The following is a 21,208-nucleotide window of genomic DNA, read 5'->3' on the forward strand; positions in this document are numbered from 1 at the left end:
TAAAATGGAACGGAAATTATGTAAAAATATCACTGTATCTATATTTTAATTGACTAATAATTGACTGAAAATAAAAAAGAATAATTGACTACACATTAGCTATTAATTTGAGCAATTATTTGCACAAAATCAAGCAATAATAACATCAAAATATATAAACGATCCAAATGATATCTTTAATTGCATTATATAATATTTGATGTTCTAATTTAAATAATTATATATCAATTCATATATTCTTAATATATTACAAAAAATTCATTCCGTGCATCGCACGGGCGCAAATACTAGTGTTTTAAAAAATAAATTAAAAGTGAAATGACAATTATAAATTTAAGATAAAAATAAAATTAACTCTATTAAAAATATACCTTATTTAGTGGTCCACCTTATACTATGATATACGGAGTAATTGATTATATATATTATTAACTCCCCTCTTTAAATAATTCTACTTTGGAAGCCCATAACTTTGCATTGAAACCATCGCCCTCTGTATTACGTGATTAGCTTAACATAAAAAAGTTTCAAACAAACCGATCTGGATTGTAGGTGGCCTTCCCCATGCATGATTGAGGCTAATTGCCGTGAAGTTTCTTAAAAAGTAAGAACACAGATCAGACATGTTCGCAGCTTTAATTTCTGATTCAGAAATTAAATTAAAACTACTTTTATCTGCTCTGGGAAATTAAAGTTGCACATCAGATCAGATCGTCGTGCAGATGATGAGCCCAGAATTGAAATTTCCTGGCTGGCTGGCTAGCTTAACTTGCAGTGCTTTGATTATATATTTATTATATCTACGAGGTATATATTCCTTCAGATAAGCGGTCGGTAGCGAGTAGCGAAGAAATGGAAGATAATGCTTCAAGAATAATGATGGGAGAAACCAATATAATGAAATCAAAACAAACTAAATATAGGATTTGGGAATTGTATTACTAAATTTAATTTAGAACAAATTGCACTTTTGGTCCTGTGAGTATTAGGGTATTGGCAATTTGAATACGTGACTTTCAAAACTCCCAATTTAAACATTTAACTATGCAATTTTTGGCACATTTGGTCCTCCGGGCCAAATTGCCGGCCAATTTTGGCCGGAAAAAGATTTAATGTTTGGAATAAATTTATGATGAGGGTAAAAACGTCATTTTTTTATTGTATTTCACCACCGAAATTAATGTTTGGAATTAATTTCCGCTTCTTCTCATCGCTCATGATTGGGTTAGCGAAGAAATTGAACACCGATTCCTCCGTGAAGACTTTCTCGATCTTCTCCAAGTCGCCTACGGTTGTCTCCATAGTTCCGTTCGACTTGGAGACGTCGCAGAGCGCGAGAGTTTCTTCGAGGGGGCCCTGACGGTGAACTTCGGAAGCCTAAGGCCTCCGGAGAAGGAGAGCTTCGCCGTCGGCGACGATGATTTGAGTCGACGGCGGGGAGCGCTACTAGAATGTGATCGGAGTTTGTTGCAAAGCGCGACTGGAATGTGATCGGAGCGCGACTGGAATGTGATGATTAGTGGAAGAGCCGGCGCGGCAACCACCCTCCTGCTTCAACTGCAACTGTTTCAGCTGCTACATGAGCTACTTGGTGAGGTGAGACTCGTCGCCCAACCGGCAGCTCATCCACGAAATCATCGACGCTTATGAGGACAGCCCGTAATTGCAGAGCAAGAAAAACAAGAGAGAGAATAGAAGAAACAAGGCTAACAACAATGGCGTAGAGGAGGAGGAAGACGAAGTCGGAGGTGAGTTTAACCTCCGATGAGCACCGTCGCGCCAACGGCGGCGACGACAGTGGCGTAGACGAGGAGGAAGACGGCGGTGAGAAGGATTGTTAGCTTTCTGGGAGAGAGAATTTGGACCTGAAAAATCTCTCTCAAGGTCTCTGCTCATCATCATCTTCATCGTCTCTGCTCAATTTGGACCTGGGTTCTGCAATGAAAAGAAAGGGTGATAGGTTTTATATAGTAGTTGTTATGTCCGACATGAGCTTTATCCCTTTTACTTCCCTCCCTCGATTCGCCGGAAAAATCCACCGTCGCCGCGTGGGAAGCAAAGAACTACCGTGTGAGTCGCCGGAATGAAATCCGTCGCTGCAACGATGAAGAAGGGGGGAGAATGGAGAAGAAGAAAGAGTGTGAAAGGACTACTTTGCCCCTCTGATTAATTAATTAAAAATGATTTAAAATTTTCCGGTCAAAATTGGCCGGCAATTTGGCCTGGAGGACCAAATGTGCCAAAAATTGCATAGTTAAAGGTTTAAATTGGGAGTTTTGAAAGTCACGTACTCAAATTGCCAATACCCTAATACTCACAGGACCAAAAGTGCAATTTGTTCTTTAATTTAAATATGTTTCAGGTTGAGTGGAGGTTTCTAGTCTTCTAGGGTCGAGTTCAACATTCTTCCAAAAGGTTGAACACCAACCTTAAGGGTCCCCATACCCCGGCCCGACAGAACATTTGGGAGGATATAAATCATGGTCACTCAACTAAACATGAATTACAGAAGTTAGACCTTTACTCACTGCGTACAAGGAGCCCCCCTCATTTTGAGAGGTGATCCATGGTCATTCTTCTAAAATGTTACCTCTATGACCAGTTGAGTTACCCATACGGGTAGGGTCGAGTTCAACATTTATTAATGAGACGTGACATTGATTGTTATGCAAATATAGTATAAAAAAATAAAATTATATTGTTTGTTTTATTAAATTATTAATTATAATTTTTAGTGTAATAATAATAAACACTTAGTATATACGACTTATTTATGCTTGGACTATAGTCCTATGAACCCTTTGGTAGTAGTTAGTAGGGTTGAACAAGATTATTTTTGTTGATATTATTCGTGTTATTTAATAAAAATTTGTATAATTTTTATCATCATCATTATTAATTTTATAGATTCATGGTCTACACAACTGTGTAAATCACAAACAAAAAATATATTATTTATATATGTATATAAAATATATTCTATATTATTTAAAAGTACATTATTTAAATAATGAAATACATTATTTTAGTAATACAAGTTAAGTTATACCTTGTATTCATGCATATACTTAGGGTATATATATATATATATATATATATATATATATATATATAAGAGCGCTCATATGTGGTCATGTCATTAGGTGTGGTCGTGTGGTCGTATCTGTGTTGTTCAATCAGTTTCATCTAACGGCAGTTGTAATTCTGAGGATTTTCGCGCGTTTTGGTAAGTGGGGGTGTTATGGTAATTACAATGGCCATTTATAGCGGGCGGGTTTCAGAATACACCAACAGTGTTTACAACATACACCAATAGTGTAATAAAACACACCACAGTGAAACACACCAATGGTGTATTCCCGTGTTATGGTAATTACTGTGGCCACTTATAGCCGCCGGGTTCCAGAATACACCAACAGTGTTGACAACATGCACCAATAGTGTAATAGGACACACAACAATGTGATTTTCCTTATTCCAGTGTTTTATGACGAGTTTACCCTTGCAGTTCGCTGGGTAGGAGAATATGCACAAAAATACTGAAAAAATCTTGATTAGTATGATTCATTGGATCCATCTAATCTAATGGCCTATAATTGACCATATGACCACACCTAACAACATGGCCACATGTGATCACCCCTATATATATATATATATATATATATATATATATATATATATATATATATATATATATATATATAGTCATATTCTACTTTACACGCTTATTGTATTTTATTATTTAACAACTTCTAGAAAGCAAGTAAAATATATTTTACTTGATTTCTAAAAGTTGTGTTCATATTAAAAGTTAAAAATATACTCCGTATAATAATACAAATAAGAAAACAAAATGCAGGCCAGGGGAAGTGACGAGTGAAAGGATCCATGAACTTTTAATGGAATGCCATGGACATTTCACTTTACTTTGTATCAAAATTGTATGTCCCTAGTTGTTAATATTCCAAAAACAAACAAAATACATAAAATGGGAATTTTATTAAATTACGTGTTTTAGTCGATTTGTCTAATTATGTAGTCAGATAATGTCAAGATCAAACATTTATTACTATATCAAAAGTTATTGGTATCAAACATTTATTACTATGTCAAAAGTTATAAGTAGTAAAGATGTAATTTTATTCTTTCAAAAAGTTGAACCCCAATCTTAAGATGTAATTTTATTTCTTTATGGTTCGGAGGAGACCGACCAGTACGTGAAGGGTTAAGTCTAACAATTGGTAACTAAGAAAATTGTTAGGTGAAGATCAGCCGGTAAACAATCAGCACCACATTTCAATAAAGACAATAATAATAATAATAAGATATTAGACTGAGCGCTCAAAGTAGTCGCCCAACGGATAGAAATAGTCTCACATGCATATATATATATATATATATATATATATATATATATATATATAATTTTTGTTATTTAATAATTATTATGTGTGAATTCCTATGATAAAATTATGAACATAAATATATTTACAATTAAAATAATATTTAATGTGGATGATTACTACAAATCTTAAACTATATTAAAAAATTTTAGTACATAGTATTTAATATTACAAATTTTTAAGAACTTAGTAAACTACAATAGTAATTGAATTACAATTTTAGAGTCACCACGGATCAAAATTTTTAGACCTTTGAGATTTCTAACTCTAGATGTAGCAACTGCAATTGACCTTTAAAGACCAAACAATTACAATCTTAGTTCGAACATTGATTTTTTCTTCCAATTACTATCGAATTAAGTGTGTAATCAATAAAAAATGAGAACTAATAATTCGAGAATATAATCTTAATGTTACTAAGCATACTTCACGTGAATTAAGTTGGAGATTGTTGTTGGATAATATCCGATGAATCTATAAATAACGCATCTTTGTCTCCGTAGTCCTCGATATGCACATCAACAATTTTAAATATTAGGCTGCCTAGCTATGCTATATATTAATTTCAAACTTATGGACTTTGGGGTTGCACGTGTGGTGTGCATGCATGCTTCTTAAAGCCATATGGTCTTGTGAAAAATAAATGTTGTTAATACCAACATTTAACCATTAATATTAACATTTAATTTTCACAAGATCATATAACTTTATTATAATTAAGATTTGATCTTACTGGTGGATAAGTGTTATCATGTTTAATTGGGGAATGACTGGACTTCCATTTCAGATACAGTTGAAAGTTTCAAAACCACATCAACCAACTATGGTGGGCTGGGAACAACTTGGTCTAACCATGGTGCCTGCATTTTGTGGGCATCTAGATGGCCTTATGGCCCATGTAGCTCAATTTTGGAACCAAATTAAATCCGTTTAGATCAAAGGCTAAAAGTCCGGCAAATTATGGTCCACACAATGTTATATGAATCATAATAAAAAAGTATATTTTTAATATTCTAAATATACATTATTTTTGTACTGTATTTATAAAAATGACACTACATTTAAAAAAAATCAGTATTTCTCATCCATTAGATCTGAACACATGAACGGATAGCATACGTTCTCATTTTTTTTTCTGGACAGACCGTTCGCACCTGAACGCGCGCCCCTATATATAGGCATGCATGTATCATATTCCTAACATAGGAAAACCAGCAGCGCAATTATGGGTAATTGTGCATTATTAACTTTGTATTATGCAATAACTTTTTGTTGTTAATCCCTTTTAAAAGGCATGTTTTGGAATGACATTAGTGCATTACACGAGGCTTAAATAAAGATTGTTCCCAAATGGTGGCTGTCTTTTCCTTTGTTTTCTCTTTAGTTAGACACTGTACAAAGATATATTAGGGGTGAAGCCTACCTATAACTCTAATCGGTAAAGAATTATAAGAAGTTAAATTAGTCTAGTTTGTCTATAATTAATTAATTTAGACCTATAAAATCAAAAGACAATTCTTATAAGGAGTCGAATTTGAAACTATATGTAATTAACAAGTTGCTAATTGTCCGACCAACTCGACTAGATTGAGTTGCCCTTGTTACTTGTTAGACACCATATACTGAATCAATTTTTGGTGTCAACTTTTCTTAATTTTTTTATGGGCACAACTAAACAATTATTAGACAAATCCCAAATAATTTAGTGGCCGGATTGTTGTTTGTTGGTAGAGCGTAGACATGAACAGCTAATAAAAGTTCATTAATATTGAGTACGTGATGGGTACCCTTTTGATTCTATTGAGTCCGTGACTTTGAATTTCACCTGATGAAGACAATCTTCTCCCATTGTTTTCACACTTCAAAACCTTATTAAAAATGCATTTTGTGCATATATGGCTGTGTCTATCAGGGGCACCCATCCATTTGCCTATTGCATTATATTGCAGTCCCAATAGAATATTGAATATAGATAGTCCAGTCCAGAAGGCTCTTTATGTCGTTAGTTCTATTTTGTTATCGGTATTCATCCATAGACATAATCTCATTAAACATAATTTAAGAAATAGTTGATTCTATTTTTAATTATAGATTTATATGTGACAGTACACTTTTAGTCATTTTTTTAAATCAAAAATATTACTTTTTGGTCATAGTATTATTGTGACATGATCAATTTTGGTCCTCTATCAATAAAATCAATAAAATTGTTGAAATTTCGTTAAATGGAAGGACATTTTGATCTGTTTAATACAAAGTGCGTTGACTCATTATATATTTTATGTTTGTTTTTTTGAAAAAGTTCATAATTGAAGAGCAAAATGCTTTTGTACTTGACACAATTTCAATGATTTTTTTATAGAGAACTAAAATTGATCATGTTATAATAATACTACGATAAAAAAAAATACTCTGATAAAATACTAAAAGTGAACTACCACATATATGATTAAAAAATGAAATTATTTCTTTAAGAAATTTTAAAAATGAGTGTAATTCCCTAATCAGTTCACTATAATATTCTTCCAGCTGCCAATTTTTTTCTTTTTTTTTTTTTTTTTGTTGGCACAGACTCCACAGTGCAAAGGAGTTGAAAGGCCAAATTAATGGAGGCACGTGTCACCTCAAACATCACAACAGACGATTGCCGATTTGTGGTCTTTGCGCTCCCTTTTGCGGGCCCCACCTGAAAACGACGGCACGTGGCGATCAGATAGTGGCCACGGCGGATCCGAAAAGTTGGAAAAAATGAAATAAAGGGAAAAGAGTAAAAGAACAAAAATGCTAGTCATGTATGTCTTTAATAGTACATTAGTACTTCCTCTGTCTATGTAAGGTGTAAACCAATAGGATTTGTAAAAAAGATTTCACCCCATCTCGACGTCCCCACTTATTCTAGAAGGTTAGTAAATAAGTTGGTACGAGTTTAGTTTACTGGTTAACTAAACAGTATTAGACAGTATTTGAGAAAATAAGTCAAGGTTCAATCTTTCGTAGCGGCAGTATGAGAATTATGTATAAAGTGAATACCTTTCCTATTGTCTAGAAAAATGGATAATTTTTTAGCATCTTAACTTTTATGATAATAAAATTCTAAAAATACTATTAATAGAATTATTTGTAAAGTTCATTTTGATTAGACTGCATTTTAGGAACTATTAAAGATAAATATGGACATCTTTTGTAAGGTAAAGTAGTAACAAAGAGGGAATTCAAAATCTTCACTCTATTATTGTGCAAAGCAAATCTTTATGAGATTTAAAAGATTGTTTCTATTGTTTTTTTTGGTATACCCAGATTCCATCATCGGACACAGTGACTAATTCCCTCACTGAATTATAGACACCTCTTTTGGGGGATAACTTGCTTGGATATTTAAAGTTACTCCATTCTCAAGAGTCAAGGATCAAACTCTTGACCTTTGATTAAGGATATATGAGTCCATTCTACTCAATTACACCATCCAGGTTAAAGTGTTTGTATTATTGTGAACAAATGTGAAAAGACTTCTCAGTACAAATATCAAGAATGAATTAAATTTTAAATTAGTTAAAAACATAATGTAACATTAATATCAAAATTTAACAAAAAAATACTAGAAAAATCAGAATTATTTTACAAAAAAAAAAAAAAAAAAAAAAAAACTTCAGAATTATCTCTCCATGATGCAAAAGTAGCGCTGCATAATTTGGATGAGTTGAATGGCCCAACCACCAACACCACCCGTGAAATTGAAGTCGGCTAGTCCTGCCAAATTATGGTTCACGGGCTACTATCTCTTGGCTCTCGTTTTACCTCTTTTTTGTATTTTTTTCCCCCTTCTTCGTTGCACTAATTACATTGCTTTTCCCCCATTTTCCCTTTTCTTCTTGGGCAGTTATTTGTCAATTCTATTGGCACACGTCATTCTTAATGCGTTGTCTTTCACGAAACACTTCATGTGTCTCACGTTATGGTATTATGTTATTCTTGTCTGAATATACCATATTAATTACACCCGTTCAAACGTCGGCTTCCATGGCTGAAAACTACCCTTTTAATATAATTTTGAGATCAGAATCCTTCTTCTCCTAAAAGGTTGAATCTCCAATTTTAAGTGTATCCACATCCCAGCTTGACAAAGCATTCGGGATGTAAATTAGGGTGACTTACTCATGGCGAGCTTCCAATATGTAGCATGCACTATTGCACAACGCACAACCCAACTAAAACTAACCGGATATATTGTATATAGCCCCCGAACATTGATCAAGTGGATTAGAATTCTCATGCACATAAGATTTACTCTCAACAACAACAGGATGCAGTTCGATTTATGTAATTGCTCGCAATTTAACTGGTTGACCAATTTAAAGAGAGTTAATAATAATTATGTTTCATTGGTAGTTGAAAAGGGTAGTGTGGTGGAGTATAACTGACCGGGTGCCAAATTTAAAGAAAGTTAATATACAAAGTAATTTTTTTTAGTAATGAGTGAAATTCATAATTACTATTTGAGAGTATGTATTGGATAAATCCTACTTCTATGTAATTGATCGCAAATCATACTATGAACATCATATGCCATAAACTCATGCAAGAGGATATTAATAAAAATGAAATTCGTAACTTTTATATAAATGTATAAGAAGAGGGAGTACAGTCTAAAAGATATTGACAAAAATAAAACTGGTAACTTTCGTATGCAGGAAGAGGAAGAGGGAGTCTTTGGCAAAGGTAGATGATGGGCAGGAGTAGATGTCCTGCCAGATAACACGTGACATGCCATAATAATATTTGTTGTGCAGAGTAAAATCAAACAAGAACCAAGAGTTCATGAGATTCGGTTCTTCCTTAGCTTTCTGGTTTTTGGACCATCACAGGGGGAGTGGTCCTTCACCTCATTCCTCCATTCATCAACACATCCTTAAACGCAACAACTTAGCCATACAACAACCCAAAATATTCGGCGGCCTAGTGGCTAAGGGCGAGTTTGTAGATGACAATATATTGTTGAGCATATAATCATTAATGTGCAAAAGCACATGCTTCAATTTATATTACAGAGTAAATAATATATAGCTCCCGGCCTGATCTGAGACCAAGCTAGCTAGCTAGCTACAATCCTGCAGATAATCGAAACATTATTGTTTACAATGACACTTGGGTGAACGAGATCTCAACACGTGTCTTGTCACGCTTGCCGGAAAAGTTTGCCCTTTACTCACTATAAATTGCGCAGTTGAGCTTGTCGTCCACCTCATCATATATCATAGGTGGTTTTATCAACTGTTAACTGCCCTGCATTCCTCTCTGTTATCTTTTATGCTGTCTTCTTAAATCTTAAGCGTCACATCTCCGCATCTCCTCCCTGTGTCCAACACTTAAAAGGTGGTGGTGGTGGCCGGAATCTTGGATAATTAGCTATGGGAACCGTTACGCGCCGCCGGGTGTTGGCGTTTTCGGTGGTAGCTGCGGTGTTGCTGCTGAGCGTTATGGAGATGGGGAATGTGGAAGGGAGGCATCACATTTCCAAGAAGCAGAAGAGCAAGAAGCCTCGGCCTAGGCCTAGGCCGGAAGATGAGCCTGCTCCGCCACCTCCGGTTTACTCTCCGCCGCCCGGTGGCGTAGTCCCCTCCGACCCTGTTTCGCCGCCGCCGTCAGATGATTCGGGTCCCTGCATTTTTGACGTCACGGATTACGGCGCCGTCGGCGACGGCAACAGCGACGACACGGCGGCGTTCGTGGCGGCCTGGAAGGCCGCCTGCCAGGTTGAGTCGGCCGTCGTTTGGGCGCCGCCGGAGCATACCTTCATGATCACTTCAACCATTTTCTCCGGTCCCTGCAAGCCGGGGCTCGTCTTCCAAGTAAGAATTCCGATCTTTTACTTCATATTTTACCAATGCAGAGCCGCAGAATTGAAGTTACTTAATTAATTTTCCGGCTGGATTGTGAATGAAAGGTGGACGGAGTTCTAATGCCGCCGGACGGACCGGAGTGCTGGCCCAAAGAGGACAGCGCGAAACAGTGGCTAGTGTTTTATAGGCTCGATGATATGACTCTGAACGGTACCGGAACCATTGAAGGAAACGGACAGAAATGGTGGGATCTCCCCTGCAAACCTCACAAGGTAAATTCCACCATTTTTTCCGGCCATTTACTGCTTCGATTTTTTTTCTGTCAACAAGAATCATTAAGTGTCTTTGTCGATGATTAACACTGGTAAATGTAAATTTTCAGGGGCCTAATGGATCAACACTGCCAGGGCCATGTGACAGCCCTGTGGTAAGTGACAAATTAAACACTATAAATGCGAATTGAAGAAAACTATGAGGTTCCAAGGAATTGAATAAATGAGATTTAATTATTTTGTGCAGCTAATTCGATTTTTCATGAGCTCCAATCTGGTGGTGAAGGGTCTATGCATCCAAAACAGTCCCCAGTTCCACATCAAATTCGATGGCTGCGAGGGCGTAGAAATCCATGAATTGTCCATCAACTCCCCCAAGCTTAGCCCCAACACCGATGGCATTCACGTTCAGGACACCAAACATGTCAAAATCTACAACTCTGTCATAGCCAATGGTAACATCATATCATACACATCACCTCCTTCCATTTTTATTTTTTTTTCCTCGACTGATAACTGACCAGAAAAATTTACAGTCATTACTCAAGAGTACGTACTGAATAAAATTTTCTTATTTAACAATCCTTACTTTCAACAGGTGATGATTGCATTTCAATAGGCCCGGGATGTGCCAACGTTGAGATTGATGCGGTCACATGTGGACCTAGTCATGGAATCAGGTAAATTCTTGCCTACAAATTTAAAATTTTCTCGTTCTAAATTGTAAACAGTATGTAAATTGTGAACATTCACTATATAAAACTGTGAACATTCAACAGGTAAATTGTGAAAATTCTGTATGAAAATGGTATACTTTTGGACTCAGATCTACCTTACAAGGTGGACCCGAGTTCACGGAATAATTTGCCAAAAACCCCACACCTTGGCCTTTTTTATTAATCAATGTTAATTTACTGCAGCATTGGAAGCCTAGGAGTCCACAACTCCCAAGCCTGCGTGTCCAACATAACGGTAACCAACGCCGTGATAAAAGACTCCGACAACGGGCTGAGGATCAAGACGTGGCAAGGCGGCACGGGCTCCGTCACCGGAATAAGCTTCGACACCATCCAGATGGAAAACGTGCGCAACTGCGTCATCATCGACCAGTACTACTGCCTCAGCAAGGACTGCCGGAACGAGACCTCCGCCGTCTACGTCGCCGACGTGTCCTTCCGCAACATCAAGGGCACGTACGACGTCCGGAGCCCGCCGATACACTTCGCCTGCAGCGACACCGTCGCCTGCACCGGGATACTCATGTCGGAAGTCGAGCTGCTCCCGTTCGAAGGCGAATTAGTCGACGACCCTTTCTGCTGGAACGCTTATGGGATTCAGGCGACGCTCACTATACCGCCGATCGACTGCTTGCTCGACGGAATGCCCAAGTCTATATCCGAAGCAGAATATACCTGCTGACATAGTTCATACATAATAAATAAATAATATATATATACACATATATAGACACTAGCTACTAGCTACTAGCTAGGGTCAAGTTTCTGTCCGGCCACTCATTATTAACTAGGTATAAATACACCACAAAGTGTTTAGAAATGTACATTAGATCTGGTGCATTTTTTAATACTGTGTGGTGCATTTATGCATACCTGATGGTGAATCTGCACCGACAACATGGGAAACACTGTCCGCATTTGAACTGGTATCATAGGCATAAGACAATATATGTTTATGGATGATATGTAGATGGATTTTAATTTGTAGGTGTTGGGTGTTGGGTGTAGGCTCCATCCCAGTGGGATTCATTTCAATTCCCTTCTTGTGTGATGTGATCCATATGAACCATATATATAGATATGCTATTTTCTGGATACCTTTTGCAAGGTTAATTCTTGATCCAACATCTAACATCTGCATATATACTAAGAATAGGTACAAAAGCCCAGTTTATAGTTGAAATATGATTAACAAATGTTTGAACTCAAGGCAAGGCCCAACACTATTGATTCTGAAATTAAATTCTTTCTTCAAGCTCCCACTCACTCTTGAAACAGACGTTATGCCATGGAACCGTGTTCACCATTCATGGTGAACACGGTTCCAACGGTGTTAGTGCACCGTTATTTTTTTTTTTTTAATTAATTACGTGACTGCCTACACATTCACATTGGAATCATGCCTACACATTCACTTTGGAACCATGAGATTATGAATTTTCTGTTATGAGATTATGAACTTTCTGTTATGAGATTATGAATTTTCAGTTATGAGATTATGAATTTTCTGTTATGCGATTATGAATTTTCTGTTATGAGATTATGAATTTTCATTACATTCATAATTTCGGAGTTTCGGACATTCATAAATTATGAATTTATGCATGCACATTCACTTTGGAACCATGCCTACATATTCCCGTCCGAAATCACGGACATTCATAAATTATGAATCCATGCCTGCACATTCACTTTGGAACCATGCCTACACATTCACTTTGGAACCATGAGATTATGAATTTTCTGTTATGAGATTATGAATTTTCTGTTATGCGATTATGAATTTTCTGTTATGCGATTATGAATTTTCTGTTATGCGATTATGAATTTTCTGTTATGAGATTATGAATTTTCATAAAATTCATAATCTCATAACAGAAAATTCATAATTTGATCAGTAACGCGCCGTTAACTCCACATCCGCGATTTTTATTTTTTTTTTGCCTAAAAACGACGTCGTTTTGACTTGTGTTCACCATTCTCGGTGAACACGATTCCACGGCATAATTTGCGCTCTTGAAATGAATGTGACGTGGAATAAAATTCTGTCTTACTATGAAAGTGATGAGTCAAGGAAGGCGACTTCGGCGGCGTATTAGTTAATCTTGATCAAATATTTTGGGCACAAATTGCAAATTCATAGCGGTGGGGCAAATACTCTGATTTTGATGCGTCCATGTATCTAATTATATGCCATCACATTCTTATTTATCATTTCAAAAACATCTCACATAATTACAACAATATACACGCTAAAAACAATAAATTAGTGTTCATAATACAAAGCGAGCACAACTAAATACATGATGGATATGAGATGCGATAGATGTTAGATGATACATGACATTAGGACATATAGTTGTGAAGCCTAAATATATATATAATTGTAGATTGAATCTATGTCATGATGACACCTTACAAACAGGGTTGTAAAAATCGGTCTAGGCGCCTCTAGACCGTGGCGATTTTCTCCCTAGGCGCCCGCCTAGGCGTCCGCCTAGCGCCTAACTCGGCCGATTTGGCCGCCTAGCGCCTAACTCGGCCGATTTGGCCGCCTAGCGTCTAAGTTAGTCGAGTTAACTCGTCCATTTCGGTCGAGTTAACCCGATCGGCTCGGCCTATTTTTTTATTATATTATATATATGTGTGTGTGCGCGCGCGCATACATATATATAATATGACATATATACACTCATAGACTAGTTTGATACTTTGAATCTTTGAATGATTGAAGTATTTGAGTATTTTTAATTTTTAATATTGTTTTAATGTTCTTTCAAAAAAAATATTGTTTTAATGTTTTTTTTTTTTTGAAAATCATTGTTTTGATGTTATGACTTATGAATTATCATTAATTCATTTATTTGGATGTGTTGTTTGATTAAATATTGAAAACAACCTTATTAAAATTGTCAAACTGCAAGTCTACCACTATTTTTTTGGCGCCCGCCTAGATTCTGCCTAGGCGCTGTCCGAATGCCCGACTAGCGCCTAGCGCCTACTGCAACCATGCTTACAAGTTGGTTGACGTTGTGTCTCGGATGGAGAGTAGTGACCAACTAGTCAGGTGTTAATGAAATAATATTCTTAAACGGTTATGATAGCCCTATGTCACTAACACTATAAGTATAGATCAATTAATTAATTAAAGTACTATAGACCTAGGCAAGCTTACTAACATTTTGTTTGAATATTTGACTTGAATTAATCTTTAAGAAAGCCTAATTCTTTAGCTTGAAAATCTATATTTACCGTTCAAGTCATTGTATTAGTTGAAAAATATAATTTCACAAAAGACGATCAAAAAAATAAAATTTCATAAATTAAGGTCATGTAACTCTCAACACAGCGATTGTGTGAGACGAGATGAACATTGTTTGAAAAGCATCCAATATTTGATAATCAATTGCAAGTTTTATAGCAAGTAGCTATCCATTTTTTTATAATATTAATTTAGTATTAGTGAATAAAATTTATATATTTAAAATTATCACACAAAATCATGTTTGAAAATTATAAAAATGCTATGAATTTTTTTAAAAGAATTAGTTTAACAAATGAAATGAAATAAAGTGTATAAAATATTAAATTTTTCTCAAAAATTATTAATTATTCAACTAAAGTCCATAACTAAATGACTAAATACTAGAGAGAAAAAAAAAAAAAAAAAAAAAACTAGAGAAAACAGTTAAACAGCCAGTCAACAAAGCCGGTCCAACAAAAAGCATAGGATACAATATAAAATGAAATTATTAGGTGTAGCTCGTGCGGCAGGCGGCCAGCCAGCCACCATGGCGGTCCACCCAAGCCAATATATATAGCCGCCTCTGTTTCCCATTCAATTCGCGTCCTTTCACTCATTCTCCCTCCCAAGGAACCAACACTACAATCAACACAGGTAAACGAACAAACCACTACTATACTCATTTCACCTCTTTACTTATCGTGTTCTTAAGCTTTCGTTTCGTGTTTATTCTTCCATTTCCTAGTCGAATTATGAATTTCTGGCACTTTTGATTGGATCCGATTATGAAATCAAGCTCTGAATGTATGGTTATGTGCTTTAATTTCAACAACTTTTGGTTGATATATATTCTGGATTAAGTGTTTGGAAGTTAGATCTAATTCGTCCATCATCTCTGAAACTGCTATGAATCAATCGTAGGTTAGGTGCGGAGTTAAGGCAACGATAACATTTTTTCATCTGCTGGTGGAATAATTATAAATAGAATGGCTAGTTAATGAATTAATGAGCCCGTGAAATGCCAGTTGAATGTTGTTTGATAACTTCAAGGTGGTCTAGTTAAAAGTGGTTGATGAGAAGATACTTCATGCTAATGCTATGATGTGGCTGTTATGTCATATTGCTAATTAGGAGTTTCCAGTGATTATAGGGTTGCATATTACCTACATGTTGTTAAGTTCTGCTGCAATCTTTCTCTCGAGAAAAATTGATTATGCTAATTGGGTTTTTTGTATGTGAAGGTCGTCCATTTGCATACACTAACTAGCTATGGCTCCAGCAACAGCAGAAACCATCAATGCTAGAGGTAAGTCTGCAGTGTGCTAACATATAGGCTTGGAATCTCTTATAGTTATTGAAATGTTCAATAATTTAACAATAACAAGACTTTGTTTTTGTTTTAAATGTACTTTTTCCCTCCATTTGATGAAGAAGTAAGTACTTTTCCTAAGATGAGTTCAGTAAATGGAACTTAGATTTCATAAAACTTGTAATTTCTAAAATCCACTTTAGTGTTAAGTTACCTATGACAAATCAAATGCATAGATATATTAAATATAATATATCTATATGACTATATATAATTTGAGAGGAGAAAAGAGAAAGGAAACTTAACAATATTTATTACTTCTCACAATATCAAAATGCTTTGTAATGCAACATATTTATAGTAAAAAGATGAAAACAACAATTGTTAAATTTAGGCCCACTAAATGCACCACCTATTGCCACTGCCAAAGCTACTCCGCGTACTGCTGCGTGCTTCCACATACCCACGTCCACTTGGTTTAATTAATAACCATAACAAAAATGGGTGGGTAACAGTTCATTAAAATTTCTATATCCAATTCGTTAAGTTTGTTGATCATTTACTCTGACTTTTGACTTTTGTTTCACCTTGAGTTTCTTATTCTTGTCTGATCATTACTTTTAACTTCTATTTTGACTAGATGTTTGCATTGTTGGTGTTGCCCGTACACCAATGGGTGGCTTTCTGGGCTCTCTTTCATCATTGCCAGCTACCAAGCTTGGATCCATAGCTATTGAAAGTAAGATTACTACCAAGTTCGTGTAGTTTTTTTTCCCACTATATATGGCTTCGTATTAAATGTCTCTCTGTTATCAAAAAATATTAAATGTCTCTCTTCTTCATTGTCATTTCAGGTGCTCTTAAGAGAGGGAGTGTTGATCCGTCTCTTGTTGAAGAAGTTTTCTTTGGAAATGTACTCAGTGCAAATCTGGGACAGGCTCCAGCCAGACAAGCAGCACTGGGTGCAGGAATACCAAACACAGTGGTCTGCTCCACTGTTAACAAAGTTTGTGCATCTGGAATGAAAGGTATGATCCTTGTTGAAAGCAGTGGATCTGCTTCCTAATGGATTTTCCCAATTGCCACCCCATCCCCTCCACCAAGATTCTGAACTATTATATAAAATACAATGGCTAATAACATGATTTATTTATTTCCCATTGCAGCAACTATGCTTGCTGCACAAAGTATCCAATTAGGCATCAATGATGTTGTCGTGGCCGGTGGAATGGAAAGCATGTCTAATGTTCCTAAATACTTTGCAGAAGCAAGGTTCGTGTTTTTTCTAGAGACAGCTTTTTACAATTTTGATATGTTAATTGAGCCCCAAATTCCCCTCAGCCCTTCCATTATCCCATGGGCCAAACAAAACGTATAACTGTACAAGGGCTTACCTCCACCCATCCCATAAACTTGTTCAATTTAACTTTGGGGTTTCTGAGTGCTCTGAATATTAACGAAGAACAAAGTTTGAACTTCAAAATTGGCTGTTATTGAACAACATCCATTGTCCCCCACCCCCTCCCATAAATTCAGATGCCTCGTGTTTATAAATATATAAACAGAAATGTAACCTGTAATCAATTGTTAAGTCTTCATTGTATACTACTCATTCAACATATCATATTGTTCTTGCAATTGTAGTAGTTCCAAGTGAGTTTATACTTTATCTAACCATAATCACTCTGTAATTGCAGGAAAGGATCTCGCCTTGGGCATGATTCTCTTGTTGATGGGATGCTTAAAGATGGTCTGTGGGATGTTTATAACAATTGTGGGATGGGAGTATGTGCTGAATTATGTGTTGAAACGCACAAACTCTCAAGAGAAGAACAGGTTTGTTTATAATCTATATGGTTTTTTTGGCCTCTTTCATATAAAGTCTTTATACTGAGGTTTGTACACACTTCAATTATATATGCAGGATGACTTTGCAATTCAAAGTTTTGAACGTGGGATTGCTGCTAACAATGCCGGTGCTTTTGCATGGGAGATTGTGCCGGTATAACAACTAGATCTTTGTCAATACACTCTTCTATAAGAAAGAGAACTCTTCCGTAATTCTTTTAAATCATTGTATAATTGTTTAATCATGATTTGGTAATTTGTAGGTTGAGGTGTCAGGGGGAAGAGGGAAGCCTTCCACTATTGTTGATAAGGATGAAGGCCTAGGGAAGGTAAACATATTAATCTGTATGTTGTACAGTCAGCACTTACAAGGAGAGTGCATAGATACTTCATGCACTAAAAGAGACAAAGGAGAAGAGAAGACAATGCTTCCTCACAATGGAATGCAAATTTTAGATGACTCTTCCATATAAAATTACTAGTTCTTCAAAGAGTTGCATTGTTTCGCTGCATTGCCCCTATATGGAAGTGTCATAACTCAAAAATGGATCAAATATGTGAAAATTTACAAAGCAGTTCTTAAAATGATGTTTGTTGTTATTTCCTTATTTCCTTTAACTATATATTCTTATCTGCCTTTGCAGTTTGATGCTTCAAAGCTGAGGAAACTTCGACCAAGTTTTAAGGAAGATGGAGGTTCCGTGACTGCTGGTAACTCTTCCAGCATAAGGTTTGTTAATATTCACTTAATATAATTGTGCTAACCACCATTCTGTAGGTTACTTCTCAGTCTGCATGTACTAAATTGCCATTATGTATTTATGTGAAGATTGTTTTGGTTGTGAGGTTGGGGTCTTAGGAATAGGGGTGGGGGGTGTTGGATAAATTGTTATTGTTAATATCAACAATAAATGGCTATACTTCACACATAAAACTAATTGCGTCCTTTTTCCTTTTTTTTTTCCCATCATCTTATTGAACTGCAATATCAGTTGTCTGGCTGCCTGCCTATGAGCTCAGTTCATAGGATTGTTAATCACAGATTATTTCATCATATTTGCTCCTTTTTCTTTTCAATCAGATTCCGGGGTTGCACTTCTTAAATAAATTCTTTTCCAATGGGAATTTACTGAATTTCTTCAAAAAATTCTGTCTCACATTTTATGAAATATTGCTAAGTAAATTAATCCCATTTCAGTGATGGTGCTGCTGCTTTGGTATTGGTGAGTGGAAAGAGAGCCATTGAGCTTGGTTTAACAGTGATTGCAAAGATCACGGGATATGCAGATGCTGCTCAGGTACTGCCTACATACTTAGAGATGGTTTATTAATTATTATTGTGTTGGCAATATTATTGATGCGCAAATAATTTTACGAAATCTTTCAGGCACCAGAATTATTTACAACTTCTCCTGCTCTTGCAATTCCAAAAGCAATAAAAAATGCTGGTCTAGAAGCCTCTCAAGTTGATTATTACGAAATCAATGAAGCTTTTGCGGTATATATGTTTCTTTCTTGCCTAGTTATTTGAAATGAAATTAAAGGCACTCATAAAATTTTCCTGTGATCTTATATTCATCTTATTCCACACACATGATGCATGCAGGCTGTAGCCCTCGCAAATCAGAAACTACTGGGGATTAATGCGGTGAGCTCCCTCAGCCTCTTTCTCTTCCTCTCCATGTCCCTCCGAGTCGCTTAAAATTAACTTATTACTCATTGGGCAACCCAGCCAAGTTGGTTAGGCTGTTAGCTTAGTAACTACAATGTTATAAATTTGACTCCTAGTTGATTTAAACATGCAATTTAAACTTGTTTACCTCTTTGTGGTCATTTATCGACTAGGGTCTTAACTCTCGGGTTCCTTGTCACTCAAAAAAAAAAAAAACAAGAATTATTACACATTGCTTCTTCCCGAGAATGCTTATTTGGGTCTATTGTATATTACACTTACACCTACAAGGCTACAACGCTTCTTCCCCATCCATTTTCTATAAATAAACGAGTCATCTTGTTAATGTGTGGTCTCCACTCTCCAGGACAAAGTAAATGTACATGGTGGAGCCGTGTCTCTGGGTCACCCTCTTGGATGCAGCGGAGCCCGAATATTGGTTACACTTCTCGGGGTATGTTCCACTATACTGTTTGGCTCAGATCTTAATTAATAGTGATGAAAATGGTGTTATTAGCTTAAAAATGAGTGGAACCATTTTATTCAATTGGGAATGCTGCAGGTCCTGAAGCAGAAGAACGGAAAATACGGAGTTGGTGGCATTTGCAACGGTGGAGGCGGCGCTTCAGCCCTTGTTTTAGAACTGCTGTAACCCAGTTTACGGCTATTTACAGATCGAGGCGGACTTTCCAACATAGATTATTGTTTACCAGACATGGTGATTTCGAGTATAAAATTATGTTCGAATTCCCTGTATCTTTACCCCTTTTTTTTGTATTCTTCACCAATAAATACTAGTGTGTTTAAATTATTGAAGAAATGTATACATGAATTATTATTTTTCGTCTGAGCTTTCATGGTTTAAATCTTCATTATTCTTTTGGTACATTCATAAACCCCTAAAACCGGACATAAAGTAAAAATGATGTGTGAAACTGTGGTTAAGAGTACACATCACACGGATATCGAACTTCGTAGCGGCGTGCGTGCGTGCTCCAGTTGTATTCTCGGAAAATACTATATTCCCTGCTGTCCAGCACGGCAGCACTCTTTTTTTAGCTATCCCGCTTTAAGAGCATCCACATCAATGGTGAAAGAGGAGATAATGTCAGATCTATTAACTTGGGTGGGGATAATAACAAATGTGGGGTGGGATTATTTGTGAAAAGAATTGCTCTGCAAATTCAAGCATAATGTCAGAAAAAAAAGAAAAAACAAAAAAAAAGAAAGAACACTGGCTGTGCGCGTTTGCGCACAGCCATGTCTACACGGGCGCGCCTGACGCGGCAGATTTTTTATTTTCAATTTTTGTTTTGTTATTTTTTTTTTCTTTCTTTTTCTCTCCCTCCCACATTCTCTTTCCTAATCACTCTTACATTATCTCCCAAATCTCTCCAACTAATGTGGATGCTCTAAGACATTCCTAATTCCAATTGGCATTTTTTTTTTTTTTTTGAAATTGTGAGTTTTTTTTCCAGCCTTTTGGTGAGATGGATGGGAAATGGGAGAGGGTGTGCAAGTTTTTCTGCTAGATGAGTTTTACTTTTTGGTGTGACTTTTAAATAAGGGAAAAAGTTGTGGCGCTTGCTAAGTAGTTACTAATTTACAGTCATCTTCTTTCAAACTAATAATCTTGTTCTTATGATCTTTACGAAATATTAACTGACTTTTTAATAAAGAATCTTAATTAAAAGATACATATCATGCTTGTTTTGTCTCGTCAAAACAAATTATAGATAATTAACTAAAACATACCATATTATGTGAGATTTGACTTATCATGTATGATTTAATAGATGAAACATATCACATTACATGAAATTTGTTTGAATTAAAAAAATAATATGTAATACTATTACTCTTTCAAGTTAAGTTTCAAATCT

General features: G+C 36.0%; 2 protein-coding genes across 2 annotated transcripts; both read left to right on the forward strand.

The window, feature by feature from the left end:
* The first annotated feature begins 9,641 nt into the window (after positions 1-9,641).
* On the forward strand, positions 9,642-12,349 carry LOC109188034 (polygalacturonase At1g48100). Its single transcript, XM_019338511.1, has 6 exons — positions 9,642-10,252; positions 10,348-10,515; positions 10,626-10,670; positions 10,763-10,970; positions 11,114-11,195; positions 11,436-12,349. The coding sequence occupies exons 1-6, from the start codon at positions 9,812-9,814 to the stop codon at positions 11,932-11,934; spliced, it is 1,443 nt and encodes a 480-aa protein (XP_019194056.1). The 5' UTR covers positions 9,642-9,811; the 3' UTR covers positions 11,935-12,349.
* Positions 12,350-15,029: 2,680 nt separating this feature from the next.
* Positions 15,030-20,175, forward strand: LOC109188038 (acetyl-CoA acetyltransferase, cytosolic 1-like). Its single transcript, XM_019338527.1, has 14 exons — positions 15,030-15,150; positions 15,738-15,802; positions 16,446-16,544; positions 16,660-16,833; positions 16,972-17,077; positions 17,503-17,641; positions 17,730-17,807; positions 17,917-17,982; positions 18,298-18,383; positions 18,852-18,951; positions 19,041-19,151; positions 19,260-19,301; positions 19,693-19,779; positions 19,888-20,175. Exons 2-14 carry the CDS (start codon positions 15,766-15,768, stop codon positions 19,975-19,977), a joined length of 1,215 nt encoding a protein of 404 aa, XP_019194072.1. The 5' UTR covers positions 15,030-15,150; positions 15,738-15,765; the 3' UTR covers positions 19,978-20,175.
* The last annotated feature ends 1,033 nt before the right edge of the window (positions 20,176-21,208 follow it).

This window comes from Ipomoea nil, unplaced genomic scaffold (assembly GCF_001879475.1).
Source record: "Ipomoea nil cultivar Tokyo-kokei standard unplaced genomic scaffold, Asagao_1.1 scaffold1421, whole genome shotgun sequence".
NCBI classification, from domain to species: Eukaryota; Viridiplantae; Streptophyta; class Magnoliopsida; order Solanales; family Convolvulaceae; genus Ipomoea; species Ipomoea nil.

Excerpts from the sequence above, each read along its gene's own strand:
- LOC109188034 (XM_019338511.1), top strand. The coding sequence starts at position 9,812 with ATGGGAACCGTTACGCGCCGCCGGGTGTTGGCGTTTTCGGTGGTAGCT. Across the intron at positions 10,516-10,625 it reads TCCCCTGCAAACCTCACAAG|GGGCCTAATGGATCAACACT; the intron begins GTAAATTCCACC and ends GTAAATTTTCAG. Across the intron at positions 11,196-11,435 it reads GGACCTAGTCATGGAATCAG|CATTGGAAGCCTAGGAGTCC; the intron begins GTAAATTCTTGC and ends AATTTACTGCAG.
- LOC109188038 (XM_019338527.1), top strand. The coding sequence starts at position 15,766 with ATGGCTCCAGCAACAGCAGAAACCATCAATGCTAGAG. Across the intron at positions 19,152-19,259 it reads AAATCAATGAAGCTTTTGCG|GCTGTAGCCCTCGCAAATCA; the intron begins GTATATATGTTT and ends TGATGCATGCAG. Across the intron at positions 19,302-19,692 it reads AACTACTGGGGATTAATGCG|GACAAAGTAAATGTACATGG; the intron begins GTGAGCTCCCTC and ends TCCACTCTCCAG.